The 20008-nt window shown below is 33.5% G+C and overlaps 2 protein-coding genes across 2 annotated transcripts; one reads left to right on the forward strand and one right to left on the reverse strand.

Annotated features, from left to right (window-relative positions):
• Positions 1–2200: 2200 nt before the first annotated feature.
• Positions 2201–9782, forward strand: LOC130622595 (uncharacterized). Its single transcript, XM_057438069.1, has 9 exons — positions 2201–3109; positions 4140–4199; positions 4383–4954; positions 5735–5928; positions 6528–6835; positions 7752–7882; positions 8201–8369; positions 8720–8862; positions 9130–9782. The coding sequence occupies exons 1-9, from the start codon at positions 2520–2522 to the stop codon at positions 9633–9635; spliced, it is 2673 nt and encodes an 890-aa protein (XP_057294052.1). The 5' UTR covers positions 2201–2519; the 3' UTR covers positions 9636–9782.
• A 2502-nt stretch (positions 9783–12284) lies between these two features.
• LOC130621215 (uncharacterized) lies at positions 12285–18024 on the reverse strand. The gene is made up of 7 exons (XM_057436529.1): positions 17675–18024; positions 17500–17625; positions 16854–17003; positions 16572–16667; positions 16366–16453; positions 15296–15941; positions 12285–14267 (listed from the first exon to the last, which is right to left on the reverse strand). Exons 1-7 carry the CDS (start codon positions 18001–18003, stop codon positions 14014–14016), a joined length of 1689 nt encoding a protein of 562 aa, XP_057292512.1. The 5' UTR covers positions 18004–18024; the 3' UTR covers positions 12285–14013.
• Between the last annotated feature and the right edge of the window lie 1984 nt (positions 18025–20008).

Here is a 20008-nt window from a genome sequence, read left to right on the forward strand (position 1 = left end):
CAGCAACCCAAACATACCCCTTAATCCCTTACTAATAAACGTGAAGTTGTTAACGTTTGTTATTGTTATTTGACCCCTCTCCTATATCCCCCCCCCCCCTCTTCGTCAATCTGCGTCAACTTTGCTTTACCCGTTCCCCAGAGTTGACGTCATATGAACGAAGAACCAAAAATAGCTACACGAAAGGATTGTCACCGCTTCATTCCCCCGACAATCAGCGCCAACCTTAGCGTAAGAATTTTCTGCCGTGTTTACTACATTGAGTTCGGGGACGAAAAATTCGGTTCGTTATATCGACAGTTTTCTATATGACGGGTTTGCTATAGAGAAAAAATTTATAGACTTTGGTTCGTTATATCGAGATGTTCACCATATCGGAGGTTCGTTATATCGAGATGTTCACTATATCGGAGGTTCGTTATATCGAGAGTCCACTGTACTTAGCAAAAGTTTTCTTAGAAAAAAAAATCGTTGTAATATATATTACAAATAGTAATATTGATAGGTGATGACTTCGTGATGATTGAGCGTTTGCATGGTGTCTTGAGGTTTGCTAAAGAAGAACATTCGTGTTGAAATTTAAAATTAAATTTAAAATTGAAAGACAAGTAATTTTACACATTTCCTCCCTAATTTTTCTTTACGGTACAAATCATATTATGCTAGCCCTGCATTTGATGATTTTGGGAATGATAAAGGAAAGTAGATTTATTTCTAAACATCACGGTCGCTAAACAAAAAAGCTTTCAAACATAAAAAAGCTTGGTGTGGACCACCCTTCATCCCAGGGACATCTTTTCAATCTCATTTAATATACCATTTACAAGCAAGCCGATTCAACGTCTCCGCCGTAGCCACTAGTAACGCAAATTAGCGCTTTAACAAGCAGATTATTATAAAAGAACAAATCTTATGCTGGAATTTTAGTTAACAGTTTGGTTAAAAGTTATATAGCTTTTGGCTGGGAAAAGTAGGAAGGGTTCTTTAGTCTCGGTTAACAGTCCTTGTAGGACGAAGGGAACTTAGATAAAAACCCACTGGGAAGACAGGATATCAATAACCTTAGTCAAGGAACCTGAATAGGAGTTGAAAGCACTCAAATAAATAACATTTGTAGAAATAGCAACGAATAAATCGACGTCCCCCCCCCCTCCTTCAAATACAGAACTTTAAATAACAATGTAGTCAGTCTAAACAGAACTTGTGGTTTTGATGTAAAAACGAGTCTAAAATTTTATAAGCAATACGGGACGAACTTATCCCTTCTAGGTTTTTCTGGCCCCGCAGCCGTTCTTACGGAGCGGCCAATAATTTTCACCGCTATCAATTTAAACAAAAAGGCAAAATGCCCTGAAAACAAGGTTTATTACAGGGATCATTTTTTTTTTTAACACGATGCAACTTGTAGAAACAGTAAAGACTAAAATTAGTCACGTTCTACTGTCCTGTACAACTCTTCAAAAAATCTTTGTATGGCCGCTTGAATTTTGAGACTTTTAAGTTGCGAAAAACACGTTTAGAGATTTAACTTTTTATCTGCGCGAATTGTTGATCTATCAAAGGAGTATGTATGACAACACTCTACCAAGCAATACCTAACGTCCGAAGTCTAATATAAAACTGACCAGTTCACTTTAGAGGGTAAATCATTAAGGCATTTTTCTAACCTCGTGGAAGAATTCAATGGTCATTCTTAATTTCAATTCTGTAATTTGTTATTGCCAGAGGTCTGAAACCAGCATCTAGCGAACGCAAAGTATCACACATTGTTCCAAGCAGCTCAGCGACTTCTTATGATTGGCGGAACCGGTTACTATGATTATGTAGTTAATTTCAAAGTTGGTCACGAGTAGAGCAACAATTAGTAGACACCATTCTAGGTCATTTTTATGCGAAGGTAATAATTCTTTGAGTTAAGGATAAATGCGGACTGATGGAGTACATTAATAGAAGTTTATATTTTAGACAGTGTTGCTTTTTGCGTTCTTTATACAGGATAATATTGTGTAAGGTCAGGACGAAGAAACGAAAAATCTTTGAGTTGTGAAAGAGAAGTGATCCTAGCTGATATTGTCAATAACATTATTTGCCAATTGCAGTTTTTGGAATCGACAAGAACTAGATTGTTCCATAAAATATATTTAGATATTTTAAATGTCAAATTTCGACAGCTTTCTATTTTGGTTAGTACACAAACGATTTTGTACCTATAGAAGACTTGTTTTTATTTTATACGCTTCAGTAAACTGCAAGAATTAGATCTTGTTAGCAGCTGCACAACTCACAGTGTGTCGAATGTTTATCATAGCTATATGTGTTCTGTAAAAGCTAGCTGAAGAAATACTTTTGATTTTTTAAATATATTTACGTTTATATATATATTCTTACTGAAAGAAATATGATATGTTTGCATGCGAGACTTTGCTAAATGTTATTAATGTCAACAACAAAAAAAGGAAATCTATAAATGAGAAGACGAAACAACAGAAGCTACCTGATCAAATTAAATAATTTGATGTATGATTTTTAGTAGGAGAAAGCACAAACAGATACTAAGCAGTATCAGTAGTAATCTTTGCATAGGCAGAAATAAAAGACCCTTCGGCAGGGAAAGGATAAATCTCATTCCGTACAATACTCAAGCTTGGGATAATTTTATCAAAGTTTTTAAATTGTTAGTTGATAACAACATGTTGGTACTAAGAACTAGAAGTGGGCGAGAAATGATAGATTACTTATGGTTGTTTTCTATTTTCTGCATGACGCACATAACAAGTGTTTATTCGCAGAAATTAAACCCAAACGAAAAAGCGCCAAACTTTACGTTACCGACGTTAAATGGACCAATCGTATACAAGGGGGTTGGACACAAGGACACTAATGTACACCCGCCAATGATATTTCATGAATACACTAATCATTCAGGCTTTTTAGAATGCTTATGGACTAAAGATTCGTCGATATTAGAATTAATAGATAATTCCCCGGACAATATTAAATATATATTTATGACGTCATCGAACGATGCAACGGCAACTGCAGAGTGGATGAAAAAAAGATTCGAAGATGCTTTAGAAAAATACTACTCATTAGCGAAGAATTTATCAACGTAAGTATGAACCCGGACATACATGTTTCTACATGTACACTCTACGTGTTTCTACATGTACAATCTTATACACTCTACAAATGACTTCATCGTTTACATGTAGGACTACAATTTATTGCAAAGTCCCCATGGCTTCTTTTTCTCTTTGCGCTAGCCACATGTCAGAAAGCAGAAAACAAGCCTTGGGGACGAGATTTACGTCCACTCATTATGTAGCAAATAATTTAATCTCAATCATCAAATTTATGAATAACTTCCTAAAATATTGGAAAAACAGTCTCTAAATTTCACGAGCGTTCTCACAACTGATTAAATTATACTTCTATATTTATAACTGGGTAACTTGGCTGATCACTTCGGCACTCCTGGGAATATGATTTTTAAAATAAGAATCGTACACGATATAAAATTTTAAATCCTTTAGTCAGACCTGCACATAGCGGACACCTACAGTTTCGTAAAAAAGGTCCGCTATGTACAGGTGTCTGTTATGTAGAGGTTGTTTTATAAGGAAATGCTAGGTACAGGTTTGACTGTATATCACAAAATGATAAAAAAAAGTTAATAAATCTTTTATCGAATGGAAAAATTATCTAAAAACTATCATCTAAAAAGACAATTTTAATACTTATATGAATGTTTCTTATATTTTTTCTTACCTTGTCCCCAGGGCTTTTGGTCTCTCGTCGGTGCTGCGTTTATTGACAGAGACAATAGGTCCTGTGATCGAGGTTGGTGTTTTCTGTCAATTCTTTCAAATATTAGTCACCAAAACTTCACTGTTGATAGTTTTTAGACTAAAAGTGAATAATATTTCTGCCGAATAAAATTTTTACTATTTTTTTTACCGATAAGGTACAAGGTACACTTTTCTCACGAAGGATTGATGTGCCTAAAAGCTTTTTTATGTATATGCTATGTTTACATTCTCGACGCCAGCGCTCTTTTAGATAAACCTCGAGGTTTTAATCTAAAAGTGCTCTCGGGACGTGTTGATACTTTTTCTTTATGTCATCTCTTTTTGACATAGATCCGTCAGCAGGTCTGTCATTTTCAACGAAAAAAACATTGATGAACCAGCTCAAAGAAGGTAAAAATTGATATTTTTTTGCATATTGATTGATCGGTCGGTTGATTGACTATTGATTGGTTGATTAACCGAATTTATGATCAAACTACACCTACACTATAACGAATATTTCTCGAAATTCTACCAATGTGCAGTATCTATTATACAACTATAAACTTGTTTAATGAAATGTTTTCTCTCCAGGTCATTCGATTTAAAATCAGTTGAGCATAACATACGTAATGGAAGGATTCACGCTTATTTTCCCATGCCTCATCGTCGTATAGATAGAAGATCTTTAAATAATACATACAGCGACTTACCGAAAATACGGAAGCCGGGATTAGTGAAACATAGCAATATAGGAAACCATCTAACAAAGGCATGGGATTGGAAAACTTATAGCAAAAAACATGATATAAACTTTCACAACAATGCTGATAATCATCACCTCAAATACAACCATGCGGAAGAGCATTTTCGATTTGATCACGTGGTTTCACAGAAACGCTCCATAATTGCGCGTTTGCGCTCAGAGATATCTGAAGACGCGGATGAAACGTCGGGTGATAACGACCAATCCGCTTTGCAGGATCGTGTTGATGGTATAATGAAGAAAGGGAAATATAAGTTTATCAGTGATTGGTTAGATAGGCTACATTTCGTTACCATTCCTCTCTACGAAGTTGGGAATTGGTTGCCGTTGGTAATGTCGCGATGGTATTGTTCTGGGCATGGGTGTGGATTGGATCAAATTGCTGTGGAAAGTCAAGAAGGTAGAAGCTTTAAACGTATTTAATCAATCCAAAACATTCTAGTAATAATATTTCACCAATTCCAGTTTAAATTTTTCAAATGAACTTGAATTGTGAATATGTTTCTTCGTCATTTTGTAATCAAAGTTTTAAATTTAAATGTACCAAATTCTAAATTAGTCCATGAATGGTATTAACGTATGCATACACTTCAAGTGCATAAACTTTCGCGAATTTTGGCCAAGTCAGGAGCAGCGATTCGTGACTTTTTCTTCAAATCGCGAATGCTAATGTTTGCGAAAAAAACGTAGGCCAACATATTTTTTTAAATTATTTTCTTTTAATTCTACTCGAAACTTTTAAGGTTGCAGCATCAATTCGCGAAAACTTGTGTTTAAACCTTTTAACATGGCTTCTTTGCGAAAATTTATGTTCATGCAAAATTTCGCGAAAGTTTCTGCCCGCGAAAGTTACTGCACTTAAAGTATAAAAGAATTTCGGCGGGCCTGTATAACCCTAGAAATTTCACTCTATTTAACAGCAATAGATTTTTTGGTGCTTATCAAGTGGTAGCTAATATAAGAAAAAACACAATAAATAAATTTAGTATTTAAGTTTAGACATCAGTATTTAAATATTTTAACTCTGTTACAATTATTAATGTGCTGTTCTCTTCTTCTCTATTTTTATACCAACCCATCTTTCCTGATCTTTTAATTTTAAATCCCTTAGTATTCTACACAATTTAAAGAGTCTATAGAGGAAAAAGAATTACCTTGTGTCTTTAAATTGTCGCTATAGAAGGAGATGTGTATTTTGTCAACAAAAGATTAGATGGAAGATACGACTGGCTGCCTTCACCATATACCTTGAAAGCAAAATATCCAAGAACAAAAATTGCAGACTATGGTGATGGATGCAGTGATTTACCAGGAAATTTCTCTACGCAATTGCTGCTGATATCGAGAGAGGGAAATTGTTCCTTCTTTCAAAAGGTTGGTGTTATATCAACTTATGGCGTGTTTTCATTTGGCTGCATTTACACTATAGCGTGAAAAAGCTCACAGGCTATTTTGTTACCGCGTGCACACTTCGACAAAATCTTTAATTTTAACCAAGTGCACACAAGCGATAACAAAAAAGTTCCATAGTAGAAGATGCCATCAAATGGAGACTAGTAGAGAGTTTCGTTAAAGGGCGGAATTTTTTGAAAGGTTTTAAAGGAAATAGACAGTGGTACTAATGTTATTATTTAAAAGCAAAGGGAATAGTAAAAGTTTGATAAAACTATTGGATTTTTGCAAAACCCTACAAAAACAGAATTAAATAACCGATTGACAAATGCGACATATTAATGCGGAAACAAATCCACTTCGCTTATTAATAACACACACAACTTGAGTATTAGTATATAAGACTTGCTACTTAGATTTCGCTAGCTAGAAACAACCCGCAATACTAATTTGACAGAATTGATATAGTTATTTTTATATATAATATTTTAAAGTGATTTTGTTAAGCAACCTTTGGCATATGTGATATTACCCCCTATTTGCAATATTTAAGTAAGAAGACGCTTTCAACTTTACTTTAGATGAAATCTGCTCAAAAAGCCAGTGCCATTGGTGCTATAGTATATTCTTCTACGACTGAGTCACTGGTAGACATGACATGTGAAGGCACAGAATGTGAGGAAGAAATGAAAACACCTGGTACAATGATATCGTATGAGAGTGGGAAGAAGATTTTAAAACTGTTAGCTCTTTCGAATGATGTATACATAAAATTTCAACACACCCCATCTAGAAACTTTTTTGTAGCTATTGACGAGCAAGGGAAGTTGCAAGAAGTTGGTTGGTTGTTGTATCCTTCAATGATATTTTTGAGTTATCAAGCAAAATGGTAAGATGGTAACTTGGCAAATATGATCAGAAATTTTGTTTAAATCATAGCCACCTGAAGTATGAAAAGTTTTTTTAAAAAAAATATAAAACTGTGTGATTAAAAGAAGTGTTAGACGTCTTGATGATGATTGGCCTTGAAAGGCAGAGATCCTTAGCCTGACCACAATAAAATTGTTACCTAATATTTTAGTGTATTTAGGTATGTCGACGGATGAATTTGATTCCGTCTATAAAGTTCGCAAAAGGGAGAATCCCTATTTGATTATATACATACGGAGTTATTTATGTAAATGGCTTAAAATTTAGTCCGAGGCCTACATTGTCCTCATACGTTAATTAGTACTGATATGGCATGTGGACAGACAAAACAGATGATATTCTTCGTATACACCTAATCGGGGTAAAAATATCATACTGTTTAAAATTTGGAGATATCCCGAACCTCTACATGGAGTTGAGTAAAAGATACTGCCATCTTCTCCAAAGAAGCATTTCTTATATTCAATTAGCTGTTCTATATCACGCTCTTTTCTGTTAGGAGTTGAGATTTTAACATTTTGCAACTGCTGACAGGGCGAGGAAGGTGGGCTTCTATGCCAGAAACAATTTGCGTGTTTGTAGCATTGCGATCAACACTTCATATGGATTCTCCATGTTGCGAGTTTTGTAGTCGAAACCAAATTCAATCGTAAATGTAGTTTTAAAACGTTTAAATGTTAAGTCAAGGACCACCTAAAGATTCATAACTCATAAGTAGTTGTCACCGAGAAACACCAGTTTCATTCCCCATAGCATTTTTAGATTAGTTTTTATCGTCAAACAACTACCACAAGAGATAGATATATATGTACAGATATAAGCCACGGATTGGCGTATGCGCAGGATACATCAAGTAGTTTACCCTTATCATTTAGGTTGAACTACAAGACAAACCTCCTGCATAATATATCTTCAATGAATGCTAAAGTTGTCAACGTATTCAATGCAACTCTAATGCAAGGAAATAAAGGAGTTGTACGAACTATCAAGTTACCTCCATTAAGCGGTAAGTTAACATGGCCGAGCGGATTACGTGTTCGCTTTGTAATCAAAAGTGGGTGGTTCGGACCACAGTGCGGGCATGTTTGGCATGCTCAATTTGCAACAGGTAAAGCCATGTCATGTGAGGAAAATAGGTTAAACAATAACGATGACACAGAGCAAACTTTGATAACAGTATTTAAAATAAATAAATATTCGAAAATAATAACATTAATTCAAGGCAGGTAGAGGAGAAAGTGTTGAGAAGCAAGGTCTAGCAATGACTATTTCGTCATCTATTGCTGTAAACATATGTTTAAACTGTAACTATCCTTTACCATAGAACTGCAAAGATACAACCATGCCTACTTAGATATGGCATTAGGTTGCCCTGGCTCAACAGATTATGGCTGTCCACATTGGGACCACACTGTACAACTTTACGTATGTTGTGATAAAGGAAACGAGTTGTGTGGAAAAGAAATTGGTAGATGGATAACCCCTTTTAGAAGGTCTGAACTTTTATATCAATTATATCTTAAAATACTGTCAAGAAGTCTCCAAAGTATGGCCGTTTTGATACAATGAGATGACTGCGATGTCTTCTCTCATATCAAAAAGGCAAAAAAACAACAACTAGGGACGAGGGTGGGGTTATAATCGTTACACCAAGTACCTTTTTTCCAAATTTCAGAACTATTTTGAGTAGGTGTGAGCCTGACAGACGGTGTAAAAAGAAAAATACGCATGCGCTATTTGAACAAAAGATCTGTGTATCAATCCTATTATAGTAGCCCAGCTTAAACAAAATCTTTACCGCAATAGAACCTTGGAATAGTTAGCCATGTTTATTGTATTTTAGACGTATTGGTCGTTGGCTCACTAACATTAGACCGTTATTACCTATGTTCACGTCAACAAAGTGTACATTCACAATGAAAACTGTACCGTGGGCTATGCCGTGGAAACCAGCGTTAAGTTTGAGATTTGCTGATAAAATTATGAGTAAGTGCATATTTTTTCAACATGTTTAACTTGTTGTTAGCGTGTTTAGCAGAAAAAAGGGGAAGACTCATCCATTCACTTTTGACGATACAAGATGTGTTTTGTAATAAACTCTTACTAACTGAAATCAACTCCACTATATCAACCGTAAAGGCAGAGAAAAGACTAGTTTTAACCACTTAACAACCGAATAAAGAAGCAGTTTCAAAAGCTCGGTTAACAAATGCATTTTGTTATCTTTTACTATTTATTGTTTTTTCCTTCTAGCTAATGTTAGTTCACCATTTCAAGTGATACCATTATTTCGTGGTGGTAAGTTTGATAAGACGTACAACACAAAACCAAAGCGTTCCATGAATTTTACCATACCACAAGAAACAACAAAAGTACAGTTTATCGCCACAATAACTGGACACGGTAGCGACAATAACAACTGCGCAGAGTTTTGCATCACGTCGCACCACTTTGTGATAAATGACAAACACAAAAATACCAGAATATTCGACACTGCCGGGACGGCCACAGGCTGTGCTGATAAAGTGACGGAGGGCTCGGAACCTAACGAACACGGCACGTGGCTATATGGGCGTGACGGATGGTGTGATGGACAAAATGTAAGCCCATGGGTTGAAGATGTCACCCAACAAGTTAATATTGGTGAAATTAACAGTATTCGTTATTATGGATTTTTCAATAATACTGACCCGAATCCCACAGCGAACCCTGGGAATATAATCATGTATTCTTATTTAGTTTTTTATAAAGACGTGTAAATGTGTCTTAGAACGATTTATATATATATTTTTTAATATTTTCTATTCAAATTATTTTTTCTAAATGTTATGCATTTTTTTATATCTATTAGATACCTAATGCATTTAGGCCGGTAATGTGTAGTATATCGTATGTTAATAACGAAACACATCTCTTTGCTACTTTTAACTAACTTAATGTTGACACGGTTGGTAAGATATTTTTCAAAATTAGTGCTCTAACCCCAAACCCAACTTGCATTGGTGTTATTTATAAAAAACAAGCAAAACTCTAATGAACCTACCTGGATTTAAAATGTGATTAAAAAACTAATAATCCAGCCCTAAAAAAAGTTTGCAACCCTTTCCCCAGGGTCTTGTGGTCACTCATGAACAAGGCAAAATGTCCTGGGAACGAGGTTGAAAAGTTTGAAATCCGTATTTTTGAACCGTTTTGACTTATTTTGCCTACAAATCCGCCATTATTGGGCCGGAAAGAGAAATTCTCACAAAACTGACTTTGTCACATTTGAGGGTCAACTATTCTCTATCAGTATGAATAAACAAATGATCCAATCCTGAGAAATGTAAAAAATGTTTTTAGGACCTTTTTCGCCTGGCTCAATTTTGCGCATAAATGCACCATTTTTTAACTCATAAGAAAAAGACTTTGTCACTTTTAAGGGTCGTAATCATTGTGAAAAAAATAGAAACAACTAATGATCCGATTCTGATAAAAGCTGGTGACGGACGACAAACGAACACAGTTCAATTTATATAGGACCTTACATGTTGAAACAAGCTTTCATACATGTAATTTCACGTGAGCATTAGTTTCGCGAAAGTTGGTACAACGCTTAATGAGTCTAAAAAGTCATGTTACAATTGGGATGTCCTTCCTTTAAAACACGGCTAAATTTAAAGTTTTAGCCCGTATTTCATGTTTTTGAAATTGGAATTTTTGTTTAGAGCACACGCAACATTTTTTGACAGTTTTTTTTACTATATGTGCAGGTGAAGTTAAAATGATCCGTTCAGTTATACGCAAGAATAATACCAACGAAAAAAATTAGTACACTAAGGTATAAAATCCAGAAACTTGAAGTAATATTCTTTTAGATTTTTTATAAAAACTAATTGTTACAAATTTTAGTTCTCCTTTGTCAATTTAAAACGATGTATTTTAGTAAAGATTATGCATAAGACCTTTTAAATTTAGATTACAAGTTTTCGACTAGTTGACCACGGTCAGACTAAAAGTTACCACTTAATATTAACTCCTCATTTCCCTGACAGCTATTTCGAGTCCGTCTATGCTGGAATAAATGTGAAAAATTAATTCTTAAAAAAGAAATATATAGTTCAATACTCGCTTACACTGTGAAAAACAGTGATTTCCATTTAAACCTAAAATTACTGACATTTCTGACCTTTTATTGGAGGCTAGCGATGACTACGAAAATACAGTTAAACCACTTTTTGTGAGTAAATTGATACACCGTATATCCCTGAAAAGAGTTTCATAATTCACGAGATAGTCACCATAATTAAGAGACTGAGGAGGTACAGAAAAATTTAAACTTTTCACAAGCAATGACTTCTCAAAATCAGTTAAGATATGTTTTGAAAAATTAAAAATAACAGTGTCAACATCATTAGTAGGTGGTTTTAATCTTTTCAAGTTCGCAATCTTCTTATCTTGAATTAATTCCTGCTTTTTAAGAATACGGTCGTTACTTCCAAGAAAAATCGAACAAACGTGTGCAAGGTCAATGACACTCAATCTTTCTTTCAAACACGAATGGAGTAAATCAAATCCATTTTCCAACACGTGGATTCGGGATGTCTTTTGATGAATTTCTTCCTTCAGGAGATTCCTTTGGCATTGTTTATAAGAGTTAGAATTTTGTAGCTAACCTGATTAGCTGACCGAAAATGTAAGAATTTAGGCACTAAATCGTTGTCACGACAATAACAGAGAAAATCCAAATCAAGTTTGGCTTTTCTGAGTTTAAAGTCTGCTTTCTGTGAACTTTTTGTGAGCGTAAAGTTTTTAAGCATATAAACGCTTGAAACGATAGTAGCATTAACATGTGCTGAAAACTTTAGAGCAGTATATTTTTTTCAACAAATAAAAATAACCATTTTATACCTTAATCATTCATTTTTGGTTCTCCATCTTTTCGCTGTTATGACGTCATGATGGGTAAGCAAAAGTTGTCAAAAACTGGCCAGTTAATCTTTTGACGTCACTTCCTAGCACGTAAACACAAAATCGGTGCAGGTTTAAAAAAATCAGAATAACTCCCACGTCAAAACGTGTAAAATAAACACGCAGAAAAAAATTATTTATGGCAACACTAAAAATAAAACTGGCTTCATATTTTCGACTAAACTAGTGTTAACTTTGCTGTCCCGCCTTCTTCTTCTTCTTCTTCTTCTACTGACGAACGCATGACGACATCTGTTTATTTATTTGATGACCTAATAACATGGGTAATAAGGTCTGGTTTTGAGAGAGTTATAGATCTTACAAAGATAGAAGGGAGGTAAGAAGGTAACATAAAACACCAAAGTCCATTCTCGTCCCCAGAGCAGATTAAAACCTCGAAACTTTTGAGAAGAGCTCTGGGGACGAGAATGACCAAAGTCTACTTTACTGCTTCAACATTTTTTAACATCTAAGTTTTCAAACATCTTCAAAAAATTTCATTTTTTATAAACTTTGTACAATTTTTCCATAAATATATACATATATAGTAACTTAAAGGCTGCGAAACAAGTGTTTTGAGTGTCTTACATGAAAAGTGGAGATTAACTAGTGCAATATGAAAGCTTCCTTAACTTGAGAAAATTTAAACGGAAAATTCTTTAATCCTAACGTAAATAAGTATACAAGTATAAATAAATGAATACGTCAACATGACGATGTATAAACGGTATAAAAAGACAAAAAAAATTATTAGAATTTTACAAGTGCAAGAAGGAGGAATTGCTATCGGAAATACGGTAAGATTGTTTAAAATACGAAATATGTTTGTTATACATTCTACCTAAATTTATTCTACCAAAATGGTAGCGGAGGTAGGGAGACGCACGCAATGCCGTAATAAAAAGGGTTGACGAATCCGTGGATTTTTCCACGGGGCACCGACTGCCTAAACCACAAAAGAAAAAGAAGAAAAATCTAAATAAAAAAGAAGGAAATTTAACCACTAAAACTGAGACTATTCATACAATGTTTTGATACAAAACTTTCTTGTGGTTTTGCATGGCGTAGTCAATGTTATAAAACACAACTCATGATTCTGAAGCATTTGGTTTGTTCAAAAGCCTGCTTTAATTGGTACGTCTTTAAAAGAAACTAAATAGTGAAAAAGGTCCATGTAAAAATCCGCTTAAGGGAGACAATTTTTAATGACGTGTTTTCCTTTTGTACGAGACCTTAGTTTTTATCCGCTGTTGAACCAACAGTCAGGAAAATATCAAAAAGCATAGCACTTGTAAACAAAACCTGCTCACCTAAAAAAGATTTTTATCCTGAACGTACCTTTCACTGACTGTGTTTTATGAACATGAATGAATATTTTGGTAAGGCTTGAGTGCACGTAACAAGGGTTGCGCATAATTTTGGTATTTTATAGTAGCTGTCAACCAGATATAAAACATATCAAACAAGAAAACTTGGCATCGGCAAAAAATTGCTGACATGATATGTTATTTGCCTGCCTGCTTTGCCAACACGTTGGCTTTCGCGTCAGCAATTGTCGAGTGTCGTGAATTAGAAAGACTGTTAAAACATTGTATGTAGTCCTCAACTTGCACGGTTTACGCTTAAGTTACTTCATCAGAAGCTATAAAAACTACCATTGTGATTTGTAGAAAAAAATAATAAGATCAGTGTGATGTGGCAAAAATTTAATAAAATTTAACTACCTCAAGCTAATCAATTTTCGCGAGAGCTTATTTTCGCGAGAGATTGTTTTGAAAATAAAATTTAATTTTCGCGAGAACTAATTTTTGCGAAGTTGACAAAGCCTAATATTTCGCGAGAATTAAATTCCACGAATTTCGCGAAAAAAGGATTTAATGACAGGATTTGTTTCTCAATTCAAGCCGATTTCTAAGGGCTTTTATGTAGAAAATATGAAATCAAGAGTGCTGAAGTTAAAGGTAAATTTAAATAAATAAATAGTGTAAATCATTCTTTAAAAATTCGCAAAAAATATTTTTCCGCGAAATTTATTTTCCTTAATGTACGTTTCTGCTCTCACCAGTCAAAACAACATACTCTTGTTCTGTAGGAAATGTCTGTGCTCACCTTTGGGTGGTATTGAACTTTCGAGTTAGTAGAGAGTTTTCGAGTAGCAGCAGTGTCTTTCGAGTTGCAAGAAAACATTCACGTTAATTTTTTCACTTTCCAGTCCGTTGCTTTAATCCTTGTGTTTGCTTTGTCAACAGAAACTGTCAACTCATCAATCTGCTTGATTTGAGCATCCTGCTCGATACTAATGTTCTCAGCAAGAGTTTTGATATTATTCAAGACTGCAGATAATTCTCTAGCGTCTTCATCACTGACTGGCTTCTGTTTGTCACGTGTTGATGAGAGGTTTTGCTGTTGACCAGTTTGAAGCAGTACGGCTTTATTTGTGTCTAAATACAGAAACGGAAAACAAATTTAAATTTGAGAGCGCAAACTTTCGTTGACAGAATTGATTCTGCGAGTTTTGCGAATCACAGGCTTTTTTAGCAAAAGTTTATTTTCACAACATATTTCGCTTTCCTTCATTCGCGAAAGTTCTATGTACAACATCATCTTTCAGTCTTTTAAAGATTTCTTTCGAGATGTTTGACGAATCCATATGTATAGAAATTAGAAATGACCGAGTCTTTAAATCATACTCGGAAATTTTCTTTCATTAATTAAGGTTTATTCGACATCCAATGGATTCTTCTTTTTGGAAATCTTAAAATTCCGTAAATTTTTCAACTTGCGAAAGGACCTAATCATGTGTAGCAATTATTGCTTTAGTGAAAATTAAATCTCGGCAAAATTTTCGCTTCGTGAATTTGGTACTCCGAAAGTAAGCAAATGTTAGGTTTTTTCTGCGTTAGTGAAAGTAACATCACGTAAATAAAGTAGAATAAAAGACATTTGTCTAGGAATTCCTTTTTTTAATTTTTTTTTTAATTTTGATTTTTTTTTGAGATATAGGTCTTCAAAGTTCCGCTAAATATACGAGGACGTCATTAACTATCTCTAAACATGTAATTGCGGTTAGCAAACATAATTATAGTGAATAAATATTTAAAATTTATGAAAAATGTTCAAAACGCACACTGGATGGTCAAAAACAATTTTAACCCTACATGCCTTACTCAGAGCTAATTCATGACGTCTAGCAAAATTAGTGGAACTCTAGTCCAAAATCTTAGAACCACTCAAGATTTTTTTTAAATAATAAACAAATTTCCAGACAACAAATTCCTATACAACAAGCTCTTTCAAATAAAATTAACTTGCTTTTTCGAGGAAGAAAAGCTTTAAAATTTCTCAATTTTTTCGCTTTGGCGCGACGCCAAAACCAGCAAATTATTTATTATTCGCAAACAATAACTCGCAAAAAATTTACTATTATTATATTGATAATCGGAAGTTTTTTTCTGAATGATTATGTTACCTATTTCTTTCGAAGCAATAGAGCTTTTGTTAATTAACATTTCATCCAAATCAGTATCCTGCTCAATTGGAGGATCATCATAATAGAATTCACATTTATAAACCTTTTCTAAAGTTTTCAAAATCATCGGCGTTTTTTTGGAGGTGATATGTACAACAGTGTCATAGCTACCAATGCAATGTCTAACGAAGCTCACATCCCAAGGTGAATGAACGTTGATCTCTGATATCTGCTTAATTATAAAATTAAAAAGAATTTCTGAATTAGATCCTAAAATTTCCAGATTTTCCTTTCTTAGCACAAGATGACCCTTCGTGTGATTTTCATTTGACTTTTCACTGATTAAAACAGGATATTCAATACTGTCCGTTGAAATAGGACTTTCAATTCTTGCAGGTAACGCATTTGTCTTCTTCATGGGCAATTTTAATCTCCACGCGCCAAACCACGAGTCAATGTCTGATGTTAGTCTTTCAGCGACAGTGATATCGTTGTGGATCATATTCATGTTATGAGATGTGCGAGATATTTGTTGGCCTTGCGCATGCAACGTCTGTGCAGCGCCCATAAGAGTATTCTGCGTGTCATACACAATTTGCAGCAATTCCTGATTCCTAAAAAACAAAATACTTACATAAGTTTTATGGTATGTTTAAAAAAAAGTAGATGTTTGTCCGTGGGGAAATTCACAAAAAATTTTTTGGTCGCTGCTATCTTTTTACATTATTTTATGTTCGGTTGTTTCGTCAGTACCAAGCTACAACGGTCGTTTATTATCTTTTTGTGATCTGGAAGTTTTATAAAGCTAGATTTGTATTTGCTCACAAGAAGTTCCAACATGCTAAAATTCCTTTCAAAAAAACTAAATAAATCAAAAATAGATGTTTTTATACATTTTTACGTTTCATTTAGGTGGAACTTTCGTAGAACGTCGTAGAACTTCCTGCTGAAACAATGATTTATTTGTGAATATAATAGGTGTTAGTACCTTTTGTACCATCCAACAGGGTAGTTTCTGTCACCAACACTCAAAAACGTATGAATTACGTAACGCTACGCTAGACTGGTACCCTTCCATGCATTACTAATCTCTGAAATAAATACTGCGACAAAAAAGAAGCGCATTTTGTAGTTCTATCGACCAAAGCCGTAGAACAACTATACATGAATATAGAAAAAAAAACTGTCTGTTTTTAAAAATTATACTGTTTTAAAGGGTTTGCCAAAAAATCACATATAAGAATAATGAATGCTAAAACGAAGAATGATCTCCTACATTCTTATTGCTCCTATCTGCACAAGTATGTTATGTGCAAACGTATCAACACAAATGAAGATTTCCAACTGAGAAAAAATATTAATTTGAACAACACTAGTTAGAAAAACTTTCACTTAGGAAAATCCTAAGAAAAGAAAATACTATTTTTATTAAAAATTATTTTATTTACTACTTTATATGCCTCAGGCAATTCTTCGACTGCTTGAGATAATTTATAAAAAAAGTGTAATAAGACAGTCCATAGATGTAAAATTAATGAGAGCCAAATTTAGCAAATACTTCTCTGATATAAAGATAGGCTGCAGACGTGCCACAATATTTAATATTCCAATTGTTGTACTATCCCATTGTTTTGTTTTTATTTTGAATTTTATTGAAAGCAGGTTTTGTGGATTAATAAAGGAATAAACGTGATTAGCTGGTTTTATACTAAAAAAATATTTTTCATAAAATAATATTATTTCATACTGATTATTTACTTAGGATTTTTTTATTGAGGAATGTCATTCTATAAGTAAAGAAAAGCAACAGGACAAAACAGAGATGTAACTGGGATTTATTTAACAAGTTTTTTTCTCTATTTTCATTCATTTTGTATGTGTAGTAATGGTTTTGTGCGAGTGAATGGGAAAATTGGGTAAAATGCATTTGTAGAGTCAAACCCACCTTGTTAGTGAGATATTTACAATAAAAATAAACAGAAACACACCGTTATAATAAAAAATTTCACTCATAATAAAAGCAAATTTATGCTTTCAGAAAATTTTTATAAACGGACAGTACCCAATATTGCTGAAAGAAATTAGATTGCTGCTTTCCAATTTCTGTTTACTTTTTAACTTCTATTTCCCCAATAAAATTTACATTGAATTAGTTATGTAACTAATTCTCCTCAAAAGGACTTATAATGTGAAAGAAAAAATACACTAAAATAAACTGTTGTGTCATTATACTATTTTGAGAATATGGTGCAAATAAAGGCTCAATTTTATTGTTCAAAATCAAATATGTACAGTTATTTAGTAGCTGCAAATCGTAACAACTAAATTTTCTGTTTACACAAAAAAGAATGATAGACGTAACTTAAAAAATAAACTCACTTATCGGTGGTTTCTTCACTGAAAAGTTGCTCCTTCCAAAAATGTTCCAGGATATTAAAAACATTCTCTCTTTGCTGGAATGATGAAAACCAAAGGTTTTCCTCGTTTATCTTTACCACAATGCATCCATATAGTAATGTACTTCGAGATTTCTTGATTTCAACAATGTGTAGAAATGAAACATGTAACTTTTTTGGTTCTTCTGAAATAACATTCTTTGTGTCTTCAATGAATAATAGCCCAGATGCAAAAAGTTTAAGCTGCCCATAGAGCCAAATTCTTTTATCATTTAAGTAGTGACAACAGGGCCAAGTATATATGCTTGGCATATTGTTTTGCTTCTAAATGTAATGTAAACATTACGTGATAAAAATAAATAAAATATCGATCATTTTAAGATGATAAATACAAGTCATTATTCTCGGATCCGAGTTAACACGCTTAAAATTTACTGATTATTTTTAACAAAAATGACCAATATATTTGAATTCAGCATCATGGAAACATGCAACTTTTCATGCTTATATACTAAGTAAAACTGCCTCTATAAGTAGCCAAACTTTTGATGTTTTATGAAAAAACCATATGGTATGTTATATAAATGGTGCTGATAAATTTAAATATATATGCCATTCGTTTTCCCCAACAGATTCTCCTTTTCCTCTTTTAAATTTGATGATGTTTATCCAGAACCAAGAATTAATTGATACAGTATATAAATCATTCTTCATGTTAGTTCAAAATATTTTAGATAACCAGGAACCGTTTTATGCTGAAAAAAGTCATAAAATAATCTCTTTTCGCACAATTATATATATACAGTGAAAACCCTATCTAAAATGGTAAAAAAAATATGGCCTGGCGAATGACTATCCAAATCTTTGTGATGTCTGCCTAAATGAAATTTGCCTAAATGAAAATTATCACCAATAATAACAAATTCAAAAATCAATATTTTTTGTATATACAAAAAGTTTATTTCTAAGCACATGCAGGAAGGTTAGACATAAAATTGTAACAAAATTTTCATTATCCTTAAGAAGCTTAATAAGTTCTATATTTGCAAATTAAAACTCTGTAAAAAGCATGTCATACTAGGATAAGAAAAGGATAAACCAAAAATAAAATGTGTGGGAGCACCAGAGTGATTGACCAATGGTTACCATTTACATTCAGACTATATATATATTTATATAAAATACTACTAATACAGTCTAGAAAAACTGAGGTATTTTTTGGTTGATTTCCTTTACATAAAAAGAGTTCTTTAGCTAGGCATGTATAGCTACAATAGTTACAATAGCTATATAGTCTAGATCACACATTTAAAACTTTCTTTTTGAGTGTTCTAGACATTGGTTTGATTTAATTTAGTAGGATGTAAGTGTATAGGAAGCTATATTAAGAAAAAAATGCACATATTTTTATATTTGACTCACACAGTATATTCTTATCTTTAGCATAGCTGGCTAAGCTATTTCTAGCTAGCTAGTTAGGCCAGAACTAAGTATCTTAAAATAAAGTCTTTTCTGTCGTTGTGGCATTGTAGACTCACTCCATCAGGTGATTTTCCACCAAGCGGAATAGAGTCTTATACCTGACCTTGAAAATATCCTGTGTATACTACTAATGGCGGAAGGAGAAGGGTGACTCCCATACCGCTCCACTGCCATTGTGTCATCAATAAATCTTTGCTAAATTTTAAAATTTATAGCAGATTTACTATATAGCAGGAAGCGAAAAACATTTATAGTTTTAAGTCAGAGCTGCAAAGAAGAAGAAGATAGGAAGACACATGAGAGACAGATCATATTAGAACAAAGGGATTAAAATGTGGAATATGGATGGCATAAGGACACAGAAAAAATTGCAGGCATATTGGAATAGACATAGAGACAGTGAGTAGTATGAAAAAGAGTGGACAGAAAAAGACATTTAAAAGAAAAATTCAGGAACACGTTGAAGAAAGAGCAAAGTGGAGGGAAAAGAGGTTTAGGAAATTAAGACATCAGAAGACAGAAATTCGAGAGAAAGTGTTACTTTAGGGGTTTGATTCAAGAAACAGGAAAGATAATAAGATGGAGACTAGTAAAGGTGGACATATGAAATAACATAGGAAGAGAAAAAAATGCAAATGTGGGGGAAAAAAGAGGTAATAGAATACATAATAACATGTATTGTGGTAAAACGGAGGATAAAACAGAAAATCAAGATGGAGTGGCTAGCTAGAGAAAACAAAAGGTTTGAAGAATGAAAGAAGTAAAAGACAGGATAGAAAAATACTTAGAAAGGAGGGAGAGAGAGAGAAACAAACAAGTGGAATAGAGAAAAAAA

This window comes from Hydractinia symbiolongicarpus, chromosome 12 (assembly GCF_029227915.1).
Source record: "Hydractinia symbiolongicarpus strain clone_291-10 chromosome 12, HSymV2.1, whole genome shotgun sequence".
Lineage (NCBI taxonomy): Eukaryota > Metazoa > Cnidaria > Hydrozoa > Anthoathecata > Hydractiniidae > Hydractinia > Hydractinia symbiolongicarpus.